This window comes from Panthera tigris, chromosome D2, assembly GCF_018350195.1.
Source record: "Panthera tigris isolate Pti1 chromosome D2, P.tigris_Pti1_mat1.1, whole genome shotgun sequence".
In the NCBI taxonomy this organism is placed as follows: Eukaryota; Metazoa; Chordata; class Mammalia; order Carnivora; family Felidae; genus Panthera; species Panthera tigris.
The window spans coordinates 46,885,154-46,906,479 of record NC_056670.1 but is presented as its reverse complement, the minus strand read 5'-3'; the positions used below and the strand labels follow the sequence as shown (position 1 = coordinate 46,906,479).

At 35.7% G+C, this 21,326-nt stretch overlaps 1 protein-coding gene across 10 annotated transcripts in view; it reads left to right on the top strand.

Moving 5' to 3' along the window:
• The window catches only part of PARG (poly(ADP-ribose) glycohydrolase), a 132,362-nt gene that overhangs the window by 89,590 nt on the left and 21,446 nt on the right, over nt 1-21,326 (top strand). For all 10 annotated transcript variants that reach the window (XR_006209030.1, XR_001510073.2, XM_042960254.1 and 7 more), the window contains 2 exons: nt 11,129-11,207; nt 13,668-13,776. Coding sequence is in view for 8 of the 10 variants with exons in the window: in XM_042960254.1 (XP_042816188.1) it covers nt 11,129-11,207; nt 13,668-13,776 (188 nt within the window). In the remaining 2 variants the exon portion in view is untranslated. The remainder of the gene's footprint in view (nt 1-11,128; nt 11,208-13,667; nt 13,777-21,326) is intronic.

Sequence of the window (21,326 nt, the reverse complement as noted above, 5' to 3'; positions counted from 1 at the left end):
CAAGTTATTGTGCAGTATTTGGATATCTTATTATTTTTATAATACCCCTGTGATTCTGCTTTTTGGTGAGGTAAGGTAAATTGTTAATTTTTTAAGTTTATATGGGAAATTAAGAATGGAGCCTCAGCAAAGAAACTTCCTCTTGGATAAAAACTCAACTATTTGAAGTTAATAACCTGAAGTATTTCATCTGGAATTCTGAGGTTGTGATCCAGATTATACTGAAATGTAAAGATAAAAACCTTTTATTTTCACTGTTGTCTCAACTCACTTATTGGTCCTCTGTCTGCATTTATTGTTTATCATGTGTGCAGATAGGAAGGATGCAGTTGGAATGTATTAGGGGAAAAGAAAGTACAGGAATTGCAGAACAAAAAAATTAAACCGTCTAAATCCATTGTTGGGCCAATAGATATTTTGTTGTTGTTGTTATATTTATTTTGAGAGAGAAGGAGAGCAAGTGGAGGAGAGGCAGAGAGAAAGGGAGAGAGAATCCCAAGCAGACTCCTTATCATCAGCACAGAGGCCGATGGAAAGCTTCATCTCACGAACCATGAGATCATGACCTGAGCCAAAATTAAGAGTCAGACACTTAACCGACTGAGCCAGCCAGGCGCCCCAAAGCCAATAGATACTTTAAATATTAGTCTCATTATGTTTTAGAGAGCTCTTAATGTCTGGAATGTGACTGCCTCCAGCATTTGGGTGTGTCAAATAATACTTTAAAAGATTTTTAATTTTTAGCAGCTAAATGAGATTTGAACCAAAGATTCAGAACAGAATCTCTCCTTAGTTTTAAAGATGAATTTCTATCCTTAAAATAAAAAAGTTGGTAGAATGCTGGGCATTTAAACTCAAAGCTAATTTGTTTCATTTGCTTCATTTCTTTTTTACTTGGGAAGTAGTAAGTCTCTTATCATCTACCATTAATGTTGCTGTAAATAAAAAATGTAATTTTCCTGAGAATAGTAAAAGGAAAATACTAGAATTGTTTTTTGTTTTTTTTTTTAAAGATAGTTTGTCCTCTGTCTAAAAAAGGATCATCACTATGGAGTTATATCTGTTCTCTACCTTACCTACAGCTATTGTAAAATGAATGGAAAATTGCAGATCCATGACTCACCTTCACATCTATAATTACTTCAGGCTAGGGACATCCGGGGTGACTTTTAACTCAGCATTTTCCCTCACATCCACTTAATTCTATTATAGTGCCTTCTAATTAATATCTGTGATGTGATGTTCTCTTAATGGAAATGGCCATTTCATCATCTATTTGATGTTGGATTTCTGCCATCTTCCTTCTTAGGAGACTCTTAACCATGCACTGCAATCTATCTGCCTGATCAATTCCATTGCTTCTATGATTCATCCAGGCTCAATGAGCTAATGGCTGTGACTATGCTGCCTGAATCTGTAGAAGAGTTTGAGAAATTAGAAATAAATTAAATTTATCATCATTGTGGGGTATCTGGTTGGTATCAGACTTTGAAATGAATATGAAACAGGTCATGCAAACAGGCAAATAGTGTTTATCCAGATAGTGTTATCCCTCTATTTGCTCTGATCCTCCCTGGAGGCAGCCATGGGTAAAACTTTTCAGTAAATATAGATAGAAGGAAAGAAACTGCAGTCTCCCCCGCCCCCCCCCCACCCCAACCTTTTCCTTTTTTACCCTTTTTCATGTTCTTCTACCTCATCTAGCAAAATAGCTTTACTACCAAAGGGTGTTATCATGGTTCTGGGAGTTTGTTTTGTTGTTTCTGTATGGTGAGCACTTAAAGCAGGTGCCTAGACATAAAACTTACTGAGCAGAATGTTAGTACCTTTAAAATAAAACCTGCCCTCTAGTGAAGAGAATTGCCCCAGATATCACAGATTCTTAACATCTTTTGTGAACGTCAGCAGATCTGCTAGAAAGTAGAAAAGTGGATACCACTGCTTATGGTATTGATGCTTCTTATAGAACGACAACACTGAAGGCCCATCACTACAAAAACAGCCCATTGCTAACTAAATGATACCAGCTCACTGGGAAGGATCCAAACTCAGTTTGAGTTTAGCTTCTCTTCATTTTTATTGATCATGGGAATGAAAGTCAAGAATGTTCTATCTCCTGCATAATCACCACTGTATGAGTGCTCCTAAGAAAAGCAGGGTAGATGGCTTTGCTTTCATATAAACCTTCTTTCCAAGAGCACAACCCATAGATATAGAATTTTTTCAGTCTCCAAATATTTTTTCCTTAGTTCTTCATAAATTTTTCATTATTTGTAAGAGAAGATAAGAACATGTATTACCAAATCTAAAAACTCATTAGTCTGTCATGAGCTCTTGCACAGATTTTAATGGGTTCCTTCTCGTTTTTCCTTAAGTGAAGATTTGTCTGTGAGCATGAAGTCTTATAGGCTATACCCACAGAGAGCTACCACAAAGGTCATTCAGTTGTCTTCTCTTGTTTGCTATTATCGCTATTTACCTTTGTGTTTCATCATAGTTTATCAATAAATTTGAATTTAAAACAAGGGTATCTGTTTTTCAGAACAGACAGTTGATATAATTTTGAAGGATGTCTACTCAGAAAAACCAGGATTTAATTTTCTTAGAGCAAAAGCATCTGTATATGCATCTTTGATTTCCCATACCTGAAGGAAATAAATCTAATCTTGTTTCTTTTAGGAAGGAAGACTAAAATCATCTTAACCTAAAATAGAAATATAATAATTGGTATTTTATATTTTTCAACCACTTTCTTTTGAAAAGAGAGAACAGGTGTTTGTTTTCGTAGTTAAGAGATCAGAGCAGGCAGTTTTGTTTTGTTTTTTATAAATAAGGAAAATGGAGCTTGTCCACTGCTGGACAAAAATTAGAAAGGAACAGAACTATTCATAGCTGTCTTTATTTCCAGTCAGGTCAGGAGACCAGGTTGCTTTTAAACTTCACATAAATGAAATCACGTGTCTTTGGTTTCTCTACCTCTTTATAAAGTTAAGTTTGATGACACCAATACTAACTGTTTTATGGTTTTGAAGACTTTTAAACTCCTATGGCTTTCCAAGCAATTCTATGAGGTAAACAAAACAAAAATTATTAACCAGCTTGATTTTCATATGCTGAAATGGAAGTCCCCTGAGAAATTTGGTTACTTAAGGATTCACTTTGGGTCCCTCATGTTTCCTAATCTCAGTGTGGTGCTCCTTTTACCATGCCACCCTGTCTTTGTAAATGTGAAATTTTTTATATGTGTCAATTGCATAGTACTTTCTGATTAAGTCTTTCTGGACTTATTATTTTAACCTCAGTTAATATAATGTTCTTCCGGTTTTGTTTGTTAATAATTATGTTTATGCAAGTACTTAATTGCTTCTATATTCTTCTTCTTCTCTCTTTCTTTTTTCTTTTTTCTTTTTTCTTTTTTTTTTTTAAGTAAGCCCCATATCCAATGTGAGGCTTGAACTCACGACCCTGAGATCAAGAGTCACATGTTCCACCAACATGTGGGCCATGTTGGCATGGGCCAACCCCTGCATCTTATATACTTGCGTTACAAAATGCTAATATAGACACAAATGTTAATGATTTATAATCCTGCCCTTGAGAAACTGGTAATCTAGTGAGGGAGTTAGATTACATTTTCAACAGCTTTATTGAGGTATAATTGGCATACAGTAAACTGTATATTTAAAGTTTACAGTTAGGGAAGTTTTGACATATGGCTACATATATGAAACTGTTGCACCATGTTTTAATTGGGTTTGTTTTCTTATAGTGACTTTTTTTTTTTTAATTTTTTTTTTTAACGTTTATTTATTTTTGAGACAGAGAGAGACAGAGCATGAACGGGGGAGGGTCAGAGAGAGAGGGAGACACAGAATCTGAAACAGGCTCCAGGCTCTGAGCAGTCAGCACAGAGCCCGATGCGGGGCTCGAACTCACATACCGCGAGATCGTGACCTGAGCCGAAGTCGGACGCTCAACCGACTGAGCCACCCAGGCGCCCCTCTTATATTGACTTTTGAAAATGCTTTATATGTTTTGGATACAAGTCTTTCTCTTTTTATTTTTTAATTTATTTTTTAATTCTTTTTAATGTTTATTTATTTTTGAGAGACAGAGAGACAGAGTGTGAGTGGGGGAGGGGCAGAGAGAGAGAGGGAGACACAGACTCCAAAGCAGGCTTCAGGCTCTGAGCTGTCAGCACAGAGCCCGACGCGGGGCTGGAACTCACAAATTGTCAGATCATGACCTGAGCCAAAGTCAGACGCTTAACTGACTGAACCATTCAGGTGCCCCAGATACAAGTCTTTCGTTAGATATATGTGGTGTGTCTTTTCATGACCTTAATAGTGATGTTTAAGGAATGGAAGTTTCTAATTTTGAAATTCAGTTTACTGATTTATTCTTTTTGTGTTCATACCGTCTTGATTGCTGTAGCTTTATAATAATTCTTGAAATCAGGTAGTGTGAGCCCTCCAAGTTTGTTCTTCTTCAGAGTTGTTTTGGTGAATTTTAGAATCAGTTTATCAATATCTACAAAAAAGCTTGCTGGACTTTTAGTCAAGACTGCTTTGAATCTGTAGATCAGTTTGGGGAGAATTGACATCTTAACAATATTTTGTCTTTGACACATGAATGAGATATCTCTGTTTATTGGGGTCATCTTTACTTTCTCTCAGTAGTATACTTTTCACTGTATACTTTTACATTTTCTCAGGTTTATTCCTTAGTATTTCATATTTTTTTATTGCTGTGTAAATGTATATTTAAAATTTCAGTTTCTGATTGTTCATTGCTACTGTGTAGAAATATAACTGACTTTCAGATTGCAATTTAATATGTTAAGTTCCTTACTGATGTTCTGTGCAGAGTACTGTGGAGCACAGACAAGGGACCACCAACTCTACTTATGGTGTCCAGGAAGGCTTAACAAAAAACATGAATTCTATAGTTTATTTTCTTAATTTGTAGCTGAGTATCTTATCCAAAATTCTAGATGAATTTATAAGAATTAAGTGTACATTATTTTAAATTTTTGAAAAATTATTTTTAAGAAGCAGTATGCTAAGTAATAGACTAGAAACTCTAGTATTGAGTTTAAATCTTTTAAGTTTTTGTTATGGGAAATTTTAATCATCTGTGAAAACGGAGTATTTTTCATAGCTTTTTAGATATTTATTTATATTGTATAGATATTTTTATATTTATGTGTGTATGAGAAACTTCAGACTCAGGAAAGGTACAAGAATAATATAAGGAACCTCCATATATTGTTCACCCAGATTCACCAGTTTACATCTCTCCCCATCTGCTTTATCATTCTTTCTCTATTTTCTTTTCCTCATCTCTGTCCAAGAGTATGTTGGAGACATTATGACCCCCCCCCCATTTTTTTTAATGTTTATTTTTGAAAGAGAGACAGAGTGTGACCAGGGATGTTGGGGACAGAGAGAGAGGGAGACACAGAATCTGAAGCAGGCTGCAGGCTCTGAGCTATCAGCACAGAGCCCGACGCAGGGCTTGAACTCACGAACCATGAGATCATGACCTGAACCAAAGTCAGACACTTAGCTGACTGAGCCACCCAGGTGCCCCAACTTTGTGCCCTTTTACCCCAAATACTTTGTTGTATATTTCTTAATAACTAGGAAATTCTGTTAAATCAGCACAGCAAAGTTATAAAAATTGGGAAATTTAACATTAATAAAGAACTATGAATTAATTCCTACTCAGTATTTTCATTTTCATTTTGTCAGTTAACCTAATTATATTCTTTGTAGCTTTTTTTCCCCCGAGTCTACTTCGGTAGTGGATCACATCTTGACTCCTTTCAACCAGGATAGTTTCTCAGCCTTTCCTGGTATTTGTTCACCTTGATATTTTTAAAGTATATAAACCAATTACTTGGTAGATTGTCTCTTATTTTGGGTTTGCGCAATGTTTCTTTGTAACTAGATTCAGTTTATTCATTTTAGTTGGAATCCCACTGAAATGATGTGTCCTGCTCTAATGTATCTTTGAGAATAGTAATACCACTTTGTTTCAGTGTCTGTGATATTAAGTATCAGGACTTGGTTGAAGTAGGATGTGCTAGGTTCTCCACTGTCAAGTTAGTATTTTCCCTTTCTAATTAATTTGTAGTTATATATTTTACATACTTTGAAAGTGTAAATATCCTGTCCTCATCAAACATTTGGCCACTAATTTTAGCACCCATTTTCTTAACTCCCATCATTCCTTCTGCATTTAGTTGGCGCTCTACTGTAAGGGAGATTTTCCATTCTCTCTTATTTATGTATATTAATATTTCTATAGATGCATGGATTCTTACTTTATTCAATGTGTTATAATCCATTATTGTCATCTGTTTTGATGCTAAATTATTCCAGATTTGGTCAGTGAGAGCCCCTTCAGTTGGCTATTGTGTTCCTTTGACAATGCGCCGATCATTCTTTAATGCACTTTCTTTTTTTTTGGCATAAAAAGATGTTCTAAACTCAATCTTGTATATTCCCTGCTCCTAGATTCAGCCATTTCTCCAAGGAGTCCTGGATATAGAGTAATTTTTAGAAATCAGGAGTTGAATTCGTTATTCCTTATTGCTACGAAGAGAATCATTGCTTCCATGCCTTCATCATCAGAGCCAGGAGGTATATGGTTTAACCACACACACGCATACACATACCAACAAACAACCATGAATTCCTGTGGGTACCTCTCATTGCCATCCAACATCATGGCATAAATTCTAGCCTTCCTCTTTTCTCATTTGCATAAACCTAGAATACACAGAATGTGATTTCATAACTTCTAAGCCTTGCCACTGCAAAAAGCAAACCTGTTAAGTGGAGTTAAGCTGACATCCTTGTCCACATTTAGTTTTGTCATTCTTTTTGATTTAGCTGTTCTGTCAGGTACATAGTGGTATTTCACTGGGGTTTTGTTTGCATTCCCCTTAGGACTAGTGATGTTCACCAGTATTTCATGTAGTCATTGGCCAATTTTGTATCTTCTTCTGTGATGTTTAAGTCTTTTGCTTATTTTTCTAGATTGGGTTGTTTGTATATTTTTATTATTGACTTCTAGGAGTTCTTCAGTATTCTGAACACAAGTCTTTTGTCAGATAGTTGTTTTCCAAATATTTTTCCTCCAGTCTTGCCTAAGCATTTTCCTAAAAGTGTTTTAATATTGACCTAATCTAGTCTTTTAAAATTTTTATTAAGGTTACTGCTTTCTTTGTCCTATTTAAGAAATTTTTATGTACCTCCAACGTCTTAAAGCCATTCTCCTGTGTTTTCTTCTAGAGGTCTTATAACTTTAGATTTTATGTTGATGCCTGTTATTTTATCTCAAAATGATTTTTGTTCATAGTGTGAGGTAGCAGTTAAAGTTTATGATATTTTTCTGTATGAATATCTAATTATCGCAATAGCATGTCGGAAGGATGGTCCTTTCCCCAATGGATTGTTTTAGCACCTTTGTTGTAAGTCAGTTGACCATACAAGTGTGGATTTATCTATGAATTCTATTTACTTCCATTGATCTATCTATTGGTCTTTCCTTAGGTCACAACTAAGTAAATCTTAAACTCAGGTAGCTGAATCCTCCAATTCTGTTCTTTTTTCACAAGTATTTTCATTACTTTAGGTTCTTTGCATTTCCATTCAAATTTTAGAATCACCATCTCAATTACTATTAAAAAAAAAAAAAAAGCCTGCTAAGGATATTAACAGGATTGAGGAAAATTTGCAATTACAGTATTGAGAAATACAATATTGAGTCTTCAAGCCCCTGAACATGGTCGCCATTTATTTAAATCTTCTCTACTTTTTCTCAGTGGTGTCTTCTACATCTTTTGTTACATTTACTCCTAAGTATTTTATGGTTTTTGATGCTATGATTAATGGATTTTTAAGTTTTATTTCCCCATTGTTTGTTGCTAGTATATAGACTTATCTTTGATCTTACTGCATTTATTTACGAGCTTTTCTTCTTTTTCTGTAACTTTTCTTTCTTTCTTTTCCTAGTAATTCCTTAGGATTTGCTACATGAACAGTCATAACATTTGCAAATAGGGATAGTCTTATTTTTTTTATTCTCTTTGTGATTTTTCTATTTTTATTTTATTTATTTATTTATTTATTTATTTATTTATTTATTTCCCTTATTGCAGCCGCTAGGACTTCACTACAGTGTTGAATTGGGTGGAATGTTTTTATCACTGAGTATGAAGGTAGTTGTAAGCTTTTATGTAATGATCCTTAATCAGATTGAGGGAGTTTTTTTTTTTTTTATTCTTAGTTTTGCTGAAAATGTTAATCATGATGGATGTTGAATTTTATTTTTTCTCCAACTTTTGATATGATTATGTGGGGTTCTTTAATCTGTTAATGTGATGAATTTCATTAATTTTTCAAATGTGAATTCAAAATAAAAGCATAATTGTTATGTCTTTCTGGTGAATTGACCCTTTTATCATTATGAAGTATTCCTCTTTATCTTTCATAATACTCCTTCACATAAAGTCTGATTTATCCAATATTAATATAACTACTCTCACTTTCTTATGGTTACTGTTGTCATATTTGCTTCTTTTAATTCATAGGTTCCTCTCTCTTTTCCTCTCCTTATGAATGTTTTGTAAGCAGCCTAGACTATTAGTCCTATAGAGTTTCCCATGGTCTAAATGTTGCTGATTACATTTTCATGGTGATGTATTTAACATGTTTCTCTGTTCTCTGTAAATTAATAGTTAAATGTAGAGGCCATTTGCAGTGTTAATCACAACATTTACTACTCTTTGTGTATAAAAGCTTCAGGTTGTTTAAGTAACCTGTTAGAAGTTAACCTGACCCTCAAAATGAAATTAATTTTCTTTTGGATGAAGAATTGACAGTTCATAATTAGCATGTCATGACTTGATTTTAAGTTATTTTTATTAAACGTGTTTTCTATTTTTTTAAGTTTGTTTATTTTATTATTGTAAGTTTATTTATTTTGAGAGAGAGAGCAGGGTAGGGGCAGAGAGAGAGGGAGTCACAGACTCGAAAGCAGGCTCTGCACTATCAGTGCAGAGTCTAACACGGGGCTCGATCCCATGAACCATGAGACCGTAACACCAGCTGAAATCAAGAGTCGGACACTTAACTGACTGAGCCACCCTGGCGCCGCTAAGTTTATTTATTTATTTAAGTAATTTCTGCACCCAGCGTCGGGCTTGAACTCACAACCCCAAGATCAATAGTCACGTGCTCTTCCAACTGAGCCAGGCAGGCACCCCATTTCCTTTTTTTTTTTTTTTTTTTTTGTAAATCTTTATTTGAGAGAGAAAGGGAGAGAAACAGAGAGAACGGGGGAGGGGCATAGGAAGAATACTAAACAGGCTCCTTGCTATCAGTACAGAGCTGACACGGAGTTCAGTCTCATGAACAGTGAGATCATGACCTGAGCCAAAATCAAGAATCATATGCTCAACCATCTGAGCCACCCAGATGCCCCCTCCTTCTTTTCTATTTTTATAAAGTATATTTTTTTCTGAAATACTGTATATTCTAATAACATTTTTTTCCTGAATATTAAGTCTGTCACAGATATCTTCAGTATTGGGCCTTTATAGTATGAGTAGTCATTTGTTAACAAATAGTGTTCTAGCTGTCTGTAAAAGTCAGGGGGCACCTGGGTGACTCAGTCAATTGAGCATCTGACTTCAGCTCAGGTCATGATTTCGCTGTTCACGGGTTTGAGCCTCACATCGGGCTCTGTGATGATAGCTTGGAGCCTGGAGCCGGCCTTAGATTCTGTATCCCCTCATTCCCTATGCCTCTCTGGTGATCTCTCTCTCTCTCTCTCTCTCTCTCCCTCCCTCCCTCTCTCTCAAAAATAAATAAAAAGCATTTTAAAAAAATTGAAAAAGTCAGTCTGCTTGCATTTTATTTACTGGCAAAATTAAGGCACTTGGACTAAAATGTCACTAATATTAGTTGTCAGTGTTGTCTTGTTTATTTTTTGTTAATTTCTTTTTTCTTTATGAAAAGTATTGTCTTGCTCAGGGTTTTCAGCTTTTCGTTTTACTGTTTTGTTGATTCTTGAAAATTAAGTGATTACTGAGCTGATCATAGGAATTGGAATGATTTTATTTAGTTAAATAATAGGACACTTTGGCACCATACCTCCTGACATTCAGGTCTGATGAAGTAGAAATCTCTGGGAGTGCCTGGCTGGCTCAGTCAGAGGAGCTTAATGTAACTTGATCTCAGGGTCATGAGTTCGAGTTCCACATTGGATATAGAGATTATGCTTAAATAAATAAAAACTTTTAAAAATAAAAGTAGAAATCTCTGTTAAGTGGCAGCCTTGGTGCACATTCTCATCAAGTGAATTTTAATTATGCTTTTTTCCCCTCCCTTTCTCATATCACAATATACTGGTTTTAAAATGCCCTTTGAAGTCACTTGCATGTTGATAGGCAAGTCCTAGATTTAATTTTAATGACTCTTTTCTTAGCAGGGAATGTCGTTATGTAAAATTGCTTTCTCAATAGTACAAACTAAATATTACCATCAGATTACTAATATTGAAGACATTGGACTTTTATAAAAGTCACTGCACTCCTCACGAAAGAAATTTTTTTATGTAAAATTTTTTTTAAGTTTATTTTGTGAGAGAGAGAAACAGAGCACACAAGTGGGGGAAGAGCAGAGAGAGAGGGAGAGAGAATCCCAAGCAGGCTCTGTGCTGTCAGCACAGAGCACGATGTGGGGCTTGAACTTAAAACTGTGATACCATAACCTGAGCTGACGTCAAGAATCAGATGCTTTACCGAGTGAGCCACCCAGGCATCCCTCATGAAAGAGATTAATATGACAGAGCATATTTTGTTTTCTCTGTTGATCGAGACATTTATCTGTGTACAATAAACATTGCAGTGGCTTTTATAGGTGTCATTTTCTTCCTTACAGAAAATAATAGCAAGTCATTAAGACCAGTGGGGTATTTTGGTTTTTGTTTCAGTTGACATTTGCCAATAAGGTATTTCTAGAAAGGAGAAATAAGTTTATTAACAAGACCCTTTAGAACATGCAGCTTTTAAGAAAAATCTTTCCGAAAAATAATGGCAGATTATTTGTTTCAGGTACCGAACAGTACAGTGAATACACAGGCTATGCTGAAACGTATCGTTGGGCCCGAAGTCACGAAGATGGGAGTGAAAGGTGAGTTCATTTCTGACTTTAGTATCACTTGACCAAAAACTAAGGATTGTGGGCTTGACCTAGTACATTCTGTCTCCCATCTACTCTTCTTTCAGAAATGTAACTGCCTTTTTATGTTCGGTATTACAGGTTCATTAATAGTTAAAATAGTATTACCATTTCCATATACAAAAGGGAAGAACAGAGAAATAAAAGCCAAAAGTCTAAGCCAAGAACAAGAAGGGCAGAACTCTTGTTCTTTTTTTTTTTTTTTTTTTTTTTTAATTTTGATGTTTATTTTATTTTTGAGAGAATGCTCACAAGCAGGGGAGGGACCAGAGAGAGAGGGAGACACAGAATCCAAAGCAAGCTGCAGACTATGAGCTGTCAGTGCAAAGCCTGATGCGGGGCTCGAACCCACAAACCGTGAGATCATGACCTGAGCCGAAGTCCTATGCTTAACAGACTGAGACATCCAGGCACCCCAGGACTCTTGTTCTTTACCTCTCAGCTTCCAGGTTGTAAGGAGTCAGTGGAGGTTCACTTCCAAGGCCAAACTTATTTAGAATAAGTTCTTACTAGAGCTTAAAGCCTTTAACTGGCTTATTTAGTTATCCTGAATTTTTCTGTGAGATTAAGTAGGTGGGGAAACATGGTGAGAAAGCTTGCCTAATGCCACATAACAGTTAACAGCAGTAAACTTTGCTGTTCCTGTCTCCTTATTTCTTACTGAAAAATATTTTTATACTTTGCCATTTTTGCTTCCTCACAAAATTGGTTTAACAGGGGTGAACTTTTATAGAAATGGTGCCTGGATAATATTCCATTGTGTATATATATACCACACCTTCTTTATCCATTCATCAGTTGATGGATATTTGGGCTCTTTCCATAATTTAGCTATTGTTGATAATGCTGCTGTAAACATTGGGGTGCATCTATCCCTTTGAATCAGTATTTTTATATCCTTTGGGTAAATACTCAATAGTGCAATTGCTGGATCATAGGATAAAGAAGATTTGACATATACACACACATTCATACCTACATACATCATTCATACATACATACACATATACACACAATGGAATATTACTCAGCCATCAAAAAGAATGAAATCTTGCCATTTGCAACAACGCGAATGAACTAGAATGTGTAATCCTAAGTGAAATAAGTCAATCAGAGAAAGACAAATACCATATGATTTTATTCATATGTGGAATTTAAGAAACAAAACAAATGAACATGGTGGGAGGGATGGGAGAGGCAAGCCAAGAAACAGACTCTTAACTATAGAGTACAAACTGAGGGTTACTGGAGGGGAAATGTGTGGGGGGATGGGTTAAATATGTGATGGGGATTAAGGAGGGCTGTTGTGATGAGCACTGGGTGATGTTTGTAACTAATGAATCACCTGAAACTAATATTATATTGTATATTAACTAACTGGAATTTAAATAAAAATTTGGAGAAAAGAAGAAAAACGAAATGGTGCCTGAAAGTAAGTGTGTGTGTGTGTGTGTGTGTGTGTGTGTGTGTGTGTGTGTGTGGGAGTGTATGTATGAAAAAGAGCCATTGTTTCAGAATCAGCCGTTGCCCACCTACCCTTGCAAACTTATTCTTCGTGATATCTCAAATCCAACCCCTGGTCTCTCTCTCGTTGTTTTGATTAAAATATTTGGTTGCAACAATTATGTGGATGTTTAATTGCTGATAATTACTTACAGACTAACATGAAGGTTTCTGTTGCCATTCTTCAGCATGAAAAAGTTGCTTGGCATTGTCAATTTATGTAAGCCTGTAAAGAGAATATTGGAATATTTGGAATTTCACGTTTCCAAAATCATCTCACCCAGTCCTTATTTCCACAGGCAATGTGTTACTGTCTGCTTTACTGTGTTTGTCTTTTTAAAAATAGTTTTGCACTGTCTGCAGTTGTGCACAGTACACATTTTTTGTAACACTTGACTTCTTGGGGTTATGTTTTGGATGATAGTGATACATGGCAATGTTATAAACCCAAGCCCCAAAGAGCAGGTCTTTGAAAGCCAAGGAGGAATGAGCTTTTTGACCTTTTTTTTTTTTTTCCCCTTTTTTTGGCGTTAGTCAAGATACAAATGACGTCTCGTTAGTGTTAGAGGAAAACCAAGAGCTAAGTTCCTTTTGTGTGGCCCCTAAATCCTTTAACTTCTGAGACTCACTGTAAATGATGTACCTGTTTACATTAGGTCATGTTTGTCATCTCTTGATAATTTTTCATGTTACCGTTTAATGCCTAACAGTCTATAACGTGAATGTCTTGAAATCTAAGAATAAAATGGTGTTTTCTGCCCTCTTGTTTTGCTGAGACCTACGGCTACTGGTTTGTTGGTTTATTTTTAATATTTTAACCCTGTCAAATTCTCAGAAACCCGGCCTCACAAGGGTTATATTTTGTGAGTGTCTTTCCTTAGTCATCTTGCCCCTTTCATCCTGCCCCAGGGACGCCTGGCAGCGGCGTGGCACCGAAATCGTCGCCATTGATGCCCTTCACTTCAGACGCTACCTCGACCAGTTTGTGCCTGAGAAAATCAGACGCGAGCTTAACAAGGCCAGTAACCTCATTTCTTAGTTCATCTGGCAACTGTCATCTATTTACTGCCATTTTATTAATGCTGAAATTAATGCTTTCTGGTAATTCTTGCAGTGTCAGTATGTCTGCCCACAGCTCTCCTGATTTAATGGGTCTGTCAGCTTGTACAAGATGTACTTTCCATTTCGTAATTGCTTGATTACTGATGCCAGATAGACTGTTGCTTGATATTGAGCCCCACACATGCATTTAGCTCATCAAGTACTTTTACTTGCTTTGGAACATTATTATTTTAAAACCATATAGAAGTGAATGAGTGCTAAAAATTTTTTTCACACCTTTCAATGATGTCTCTGCAAAGGTATGCTGTTAGGATTGATGCAGATAAGCCATAAAAGTTAAGTTTTATTATAGGTAAGATTCACTTGTAAACTGTTTATTGATTAGATAATTTGGCATATTTATGATAGAATCTGTGATTTTCTGTGATGTTCAGTGCTGTCTACTACAATCATTTGTCTAATTGTATTACAGAAATATGAAAATGAGCCATACCTATTATTCAGATTTTCACTTCTGTTAACCATATAAATAAACTCTTATCATTCAGTAGAGTACTGATTCTATTCTCTAGATTTAGGGCTTTACCAAAATAATTGATAATTTTAGATCCTCAAATTAACAGCCAAGGAAACTGACCCAATTCTGAAAACCATTGTTTAACTCACATTGTTATGAGATTGTTTGTTAAGATAATGAGATCTGTGGTTTTGCATGGCTACACATTGCCAGTCCCTACATAGACTTTTGATTATGACAGCAGACTGAGTGTACCATTGCAAGGGGATTGGGAGTGCCCTGGGACTGGCACTTCTGGCATTAAGTATATCCTCGTCACAGTTTCTGCCTGGTCTTACCACAGAAATGGCCTCTCTGTGGTACTCTGCTTATCCTAGCTCAAACACCTTGCCCTTCTTATAGTTAGTAAACAACCAAATAATCCACAGCGGCTTTTACTACTCTTACAAATTGGTATATATTTTGAGTGTAAATACATTTATTATCTCGTATTCTGATCTACTTGAGAATCTAATTGTTGAATGTTTTCTCATACATAATCTATTAGGTTATTTTAATGTTTACAGTTCTCAAAGGGATCTCTTAAAAAAAAAAAAGAGTAGGGGCGACTGGGTGGCCCAGTTCATTAAGTGCCGAATTCTTGGTTTCACTCAGGTCATGATCTCATGGTTTGTGGGACCGAGCCCCCAAGTCTGGCTCTGCACTAGCAGTGCAGGGCCTGCTTGGGATTTTCTCTCTCTCCCTCTCTCTTTGTCCTCCCCTTCTTGCTCCTGTTTGCGCATGTGCTCGCTCTCTCTCTCTCTCTCTCTCTCTCAAATAAATAAACTTAAAAAAATGTTTAAAAAAATTTTTTGAAGAGTAAGTAAATGCACTATCTTCCAAAGTTAAACTTAGGTAACTGATAATCACATGTATATATTTTTTTTTTTTTTTTTTTAAAGTAATTTCTCAGAAAACCTATGGAGAAAGACTGTTGTTTGGTATATCAGCAGGTATAATTTCTCTCCTTTACCTGATTCTGAAAGTCAGAGATTCTAGAACAAAATATCTTTTATTATGTTCGGCACATTTTAAATGTAAGCCTTTCACTATTCCAAATTCCTGTTTCCGAATACATGATATTTTTATTATATAGCATATCAAGTAGAATGAGATTTATCTTTAGATTTTCATCAGATATTCCTTCCTTATTAAACACATATGAATTTGTCAGATGGTCATGGTCACTGATAATAGAAGACATTTATGTAAGCAGTAGGTAGTTTGGAAAAGAAATATGTGTAAAGGGAATGTGTTTAACCATAATCATACATTAACAAAAATTTAAAGGATAAAAATTTATATTCTTATGGATAAAAATTTATATTCTCACAAATACTTTTCTGTTGGAGCTAGATTGTTCACATTTAGAAATTATCTGCAAATATAGTTTTAAAAAATAATCCTGGGCATAAATAAATCTTTTTTAATTACCCATGGCCAATTGGTATTCTCTACATTTACTTATTTATATAGCACTAACCTTTTTGCCTCTCCTCAAAGACAGCAGAAAGTTAAAGATATGAAACCTTGGTGTATGTGAATAGGTTAAGTTAGATATAAGTATTTGTAGAATGTAGAGTCCTTAGGAAACTCACTTCATACAAAAAGAATGAGCCTTTAACCTGGCAACAGAAGACGTTTTATTTGACTCAAATCAGTCAGTCCCAAGCGCACTGCCTTGCTTATGAGAACTTCTCAAAAATATTTGTTAAATGCATTAGTTGGTGATTCATTAAACTTCTTAGAAATTACTAACACAGTTTTTTAAGATAAACTTTTTAGATATAATTACATTATCTTAAATCACTGAAAATGTTACAAATTTATAGATATTTCCTAAATATTCTTCACGTGCCAGATAAAGCCTCTCAGTCTACCTTCCATTCAAGTATGGAATAGATGAAACCATATGAAGCAGATGGATTGATAGTATGTAGTTCTCTGTTTCAACCTGCCATTGTTCATATCAGTATGCAAGTAAGTCTAATTTATAGTTCATAAAAGGTTCTTTGCGGTCAAATAGTGGTGGAAAAAATTTTTAATTATACAAATAGCAATAGTGAAAATAATAGCTAACATTAAATGATTGCATATGACATGCTAGGCACTCTACTTAGCACTTTAAATTTGATGTCTGATTTAATCCTAACCACCCAGGGAAGTGTAGATACTCTTCTTGTCTCCAGTTTAGAGATCATAAACGGAGCCTCAAGAAGTTAAATAACTTGCCTCACGTCACACAGCTGGGCAGTGATGAAGTCAGGGCTTGAATCCAGGTTCCCCTGACTTCAAACCACTTTTTAAAAATGTAACTCCTTTCACATAGATATTACTATAACTAGGTCTCTTTCCAGACTTTTTACCTATTTCCATCTTAAATCACTGAGAATATTCTCTGCATTTCGTTAACAATCTCCTGCAAGCATATATGTCCTTGGTTACCTCTTCTCTTAAAATCACAATCCTAAACAGCGAGCAAGCTTCTAGTTGATTGCTTTTCTCCGTATCCTTTATTGTTTGATATACTTTTTAAAGGAACTTTGAAGGCTTTCCCCCCACCAGCCTATTTATTAAATTCTCTAAGACAAGAAAATAGCACAGGTGTAGAGTAAGCTCATTAGCACATGGGCTAACATTGAGCAAGCACCTAGTTCAGGGCCTGGCACACAGGAAGGCACTTGATAAATATATGTTCTTTCATTCACTGCTATATTCCAAAACATTTTCTCTTTTAGCCAAGATTGAGTTTTCTTTCTTTTTTTTTAAGTTTATTTATTTATTTTGAGAGAAAGAGATCTGTGCGCACACAGTGGGGAAGGGGCAGAGAGAGAGGGAGAATCCCAGGCAGGCTCCACACTGTCAGTGCAGAGCCCAAAGCTGGGCTCGAATTCACAAAACTGTGAGATCATGACCTAAGCCAAAATCGAGAGTCAGACACTTAACTGACTGAGCCACCCAGGTGCCCCTGAGAATTAGTTTTCTAATTCTTTCACTGGAAAAAAAGAAAGCAGTAAATGATTTTGTTAAATGTCGTTGGCAAGTTAACTAGAGAACTAATTCAAATAACTTTGGGTCTTCTAAATAAAAGCATTCCATCATTTATTGGTTACATTTACCTATTAAAATAGAGTTATGAATTTTAGTATGGCGGCAGAGTTTTACATAAACTGACAACACAACTTGGAGAGAATATTAAGTGATTTACACCTTGCTGTGTTTGATAAACTTGGGTTTAAAGCAGAAGAGTCTATTAAATTACTCTAAAGGTGACTTGTACAGTTCAACTTTTTTTCATGCCAGAGAGAAAGTGGGCAGGAACAGAAAACTCATTTTATCTAGGAAGCAACAGAACGTAAGACCAGTTTTCACCATCAGAATTCAATGTGGATCTCTGAATTCTGTGGGCTCTTTTGCTACTTTTAGGCATTAGTCATCAGGTCGAACTGAAAAGGCAATCCCACAAAGTGCTTTATTCCCTTTGGAAACAGTTTGCTCCGTCTAGGCTCCACCTGTCCTATTGGACCTACATCGTGACCTGCAAGCAGAGTTCGTTTTTAAAAGGAAGAGTCTGTTGTCTTTTATTTAACTGATACTGTGAAGCAGTGTTTAATTCTATGAGGGATCAGCTGGGTGACACTGTAGAGGAAAATTATCTTTGTAGTTGGAAGGATTTATGACTCTAGCTTGCAAAAGTGGCATATAGCTCAGCAAGGGAAGAAAGAAATCATCTGTGAAAAGTTGTATTTAGCCATGTTAGACTCATTCAAGTAATATTAAGTAATGAATACATTTCGTAGAGGTTTCTGGATCAGAAATTGAACGAAGCAAACAGACCACCCCAACAGGAAATCACCACCATTTACCCTTTTTAAAATCATTTTGTTTATGGATTTTTTTGTTATTACCCATCAACAAATTTGGAAAGAGGTTGTTATTAAACCAGAGCTTAATTAACAAAACCATTCAATACTGGCTGCTGGTATTTCTTTTTTTTTTTTTAATGTTTATTTATTTTTGAGAGAGAGAGAGAGAAGCAAGTGGGAGAGGGGCAGGGAGAGAGAGGGAAACAGAATCCGTTGAAGGCTTCACGCTGTCAGCGCAAAACCAGACATGAGGCTTGAATCCATGAGCCCTGAGATCATAACCTGAGCTGAAGTTGGTCACAACCCACTGAGCCACCTAGGTGCCCCTAGATGCTGGTATTTCTAAGTTCAACATCTGGGGTAGCCTAGATAGCCCAGTTGAGAGAGTGTTAAACTGGAGGAGGAGTTCAACATCTGATCATTAATAATATTTTCTTAAGTACAGTTGACTCTTGAACAACTCAGAAATTGGGGGTGCCAATCCTCTGTATAGCCGAAAATCTACATACAACTTTCGACCTCCCCCAAAACTTAACTATTAATAGCCTACTATTGACTGGAAGCCTTACTGACAGCATAAGGAGTTAATTAACACGTAGATTGTATGTTTTATGTATTATATACTGTATTCTTAAAATAAAATAAGCTAGAGAAAAGAAAATGTTATTTAGAAAATCATAAGGAAGAGAAAAATACATTTGCAATACTTTAGTGTATTTATCAAAAAAATCTGCATGTAAGTGGACCATGCAATTCAAACCCACCTTGTTCAAGGGTCAGTTGTATGTGTCACTTTACTTTTCAGAAATATTAGCCCCAAATGTGTCATTTTTAGTGAGTTTTTTCTTAAATCTCTTAATATAAAGAATCAGAGTAATCATAGATAATCTAATCCAATCTTTGATTTCACACATAAGGAAACTAAGGTCTGCAGAATTCTTTCATTTTATTTAGTCTATCTAGTAATGTTACAATTAACATTTATTTATTTATTTTGAGAGAGAGAATGCATGCTTGTGCACAAGTCGGGGAGGGACAGAGAGAGAGAGAGAGAGAAAATACCAGGCAGGCTCCGTGCTGTCAGTGCAGAGCCCAACACAGGGGCCTCGATCTGTTGACTGTTGACCTGAGCCAGGATCAAGCTACCCAGGTTCCCCCAATTATTTTGTGGAGAAAAAAGTCATTCGTGATCCTACCTTTCAAATAGTTGTTTTCATTTTTGTACGTCCTTCCACATGAATAGTTTCATAAAAATGTGTTCAAAAGTTGCCTATAACTTTGTATTTTACCTATTCAACTATATATTGTAAATATTTTTCGCATTTTCTAATATCATCATAATAATTTGTTTAATGGCCATAACACTGGTTGGATTGGTGTACTACAATTGAACTACTATTTTTGAATAACTTGGTGGTCCCAAGTTTTTCTCATTACACGTAATGTAGTAATAAACCTCTTTGTTATTTAATCAAATAACAAAAGAAATTTACAAAAGATGAAAATTTTGCAAAATCGTTATTACTTAATCTAAGGATAATTTTTTTTTTAAATAGGCTCCATGCCCAATGTGGGGTTTGAACTCACAACCCTGAGATCAAGAGTCTCATGCTGTACTGACTGAGCCAGCCAGACACCCCTCCAAGGACAATTTTAAGACTCTTGATTAATAATATTTTATTTTCTTCCACAAGATTCTTAAGGATCTTTTTATATTATGTTTGTTTTTAAGAGATCACAATATTATAAGACCTCAGAAAATCAGCAGTGGTACCAACTTTGTATTAATTTAAGTTAGACAAGTGGTAGATTGTCTCCAAATAAGTGACTCTTTGGGAATAATAATTGTAAATTATTACTCTAGCTAACAGTATAATCTATTTCCATTATAATGAAAGACATAGTTTAATTTTATCTACTTGAGCCTGCTAAACTTGATGTTGAAGCCTGAGCTCTTACTTAAGAGTGTGTGTGCTCATGCATGTGTGTGCATGGATTTTTGTGACTATTCCCTTGAGTACCGTCTATTTCCCAGGTCCAGTTCTGGGCCTGTAGGTTTTTACAACTGTTTTCTTGGTTTTATTTTTCACTTTCTTTGCTTCCATCCTGTATCTCTGTATTTATCTCATCACTTTCTGGCTGGGCTCTAGTTTTTACCTCTAGGTACCAGTATTTTCTTCCTGCCTCTTGCTTTTCTCAAAGCTCCCCATTGTATCCTTCAGGATACTAGAATTACCTTTGTCTTCCTTCTCTTCTTCCCTTCCCATCAAAACTCATTCTGAGATGAGTGTTCTTTGGTATTCTCTACTTATTGTCCTAAGGTATGAATGCTTCCTCTTTTTCTCTTTAAAGTTGTTTATTAATAAAAAATAAATAGCTCTGTCATTAGTGATTATGGTCAGGATGTGACTATAGATTATGGTCAGGATGTGACTATAGAGTTTGAGCTGGCTTTCTTTTTATTCTTACTGCTCTGATAAATTGCCTCAAGTTCTCTGGCGGTGAGTGTGGGGGGAGGGATGTATTTGTTGCCAGCATGGAGCTCTTGAGAACTCCTAGTACCTTTCTCTCTGAAGTAAGAACTTGGCAACTTCACTCTTTTGAGGTCTCTATCCTTATCTGATCTTTATTTGTTACTGTAGGGGCTCATTACTGCTGTAAAAGGAAATGATTCTGTGATTAGTGACCCTGCTCTGGTCTCTAGCATTTGAGGGATATTTCTCCTTACTGCAGAAGGGAGAAGTATGGGTTGTTCCTCTAAAGGAGACTTAGAAGAGCTTGCTGCTTCTCTCTTATGTCTGACCTTGGAAATACTTGGTTTAAACAGAATAAAAGAATTTTGCATTTAATCACTATAAATAGTTATTCTTTTTTTTAAAGTTTTTAACGTTTATTTTTAAAAGTTTTTCTTAATGTTTATTTTTGAGAGAGAGAGAGAGAGAGTGTGTGTGTGTGTGTGTGTGTGTGTGTGTGTGTGTGTGTGTGTGTGAGCAGGGGCGGGGCAGAGAGAGAGGGAGATACAGAATCTGAAGCAGGCTCCAGGCTCTGAACTGTCAGTGCAGAGTCTGATGCTGGACTCCAACT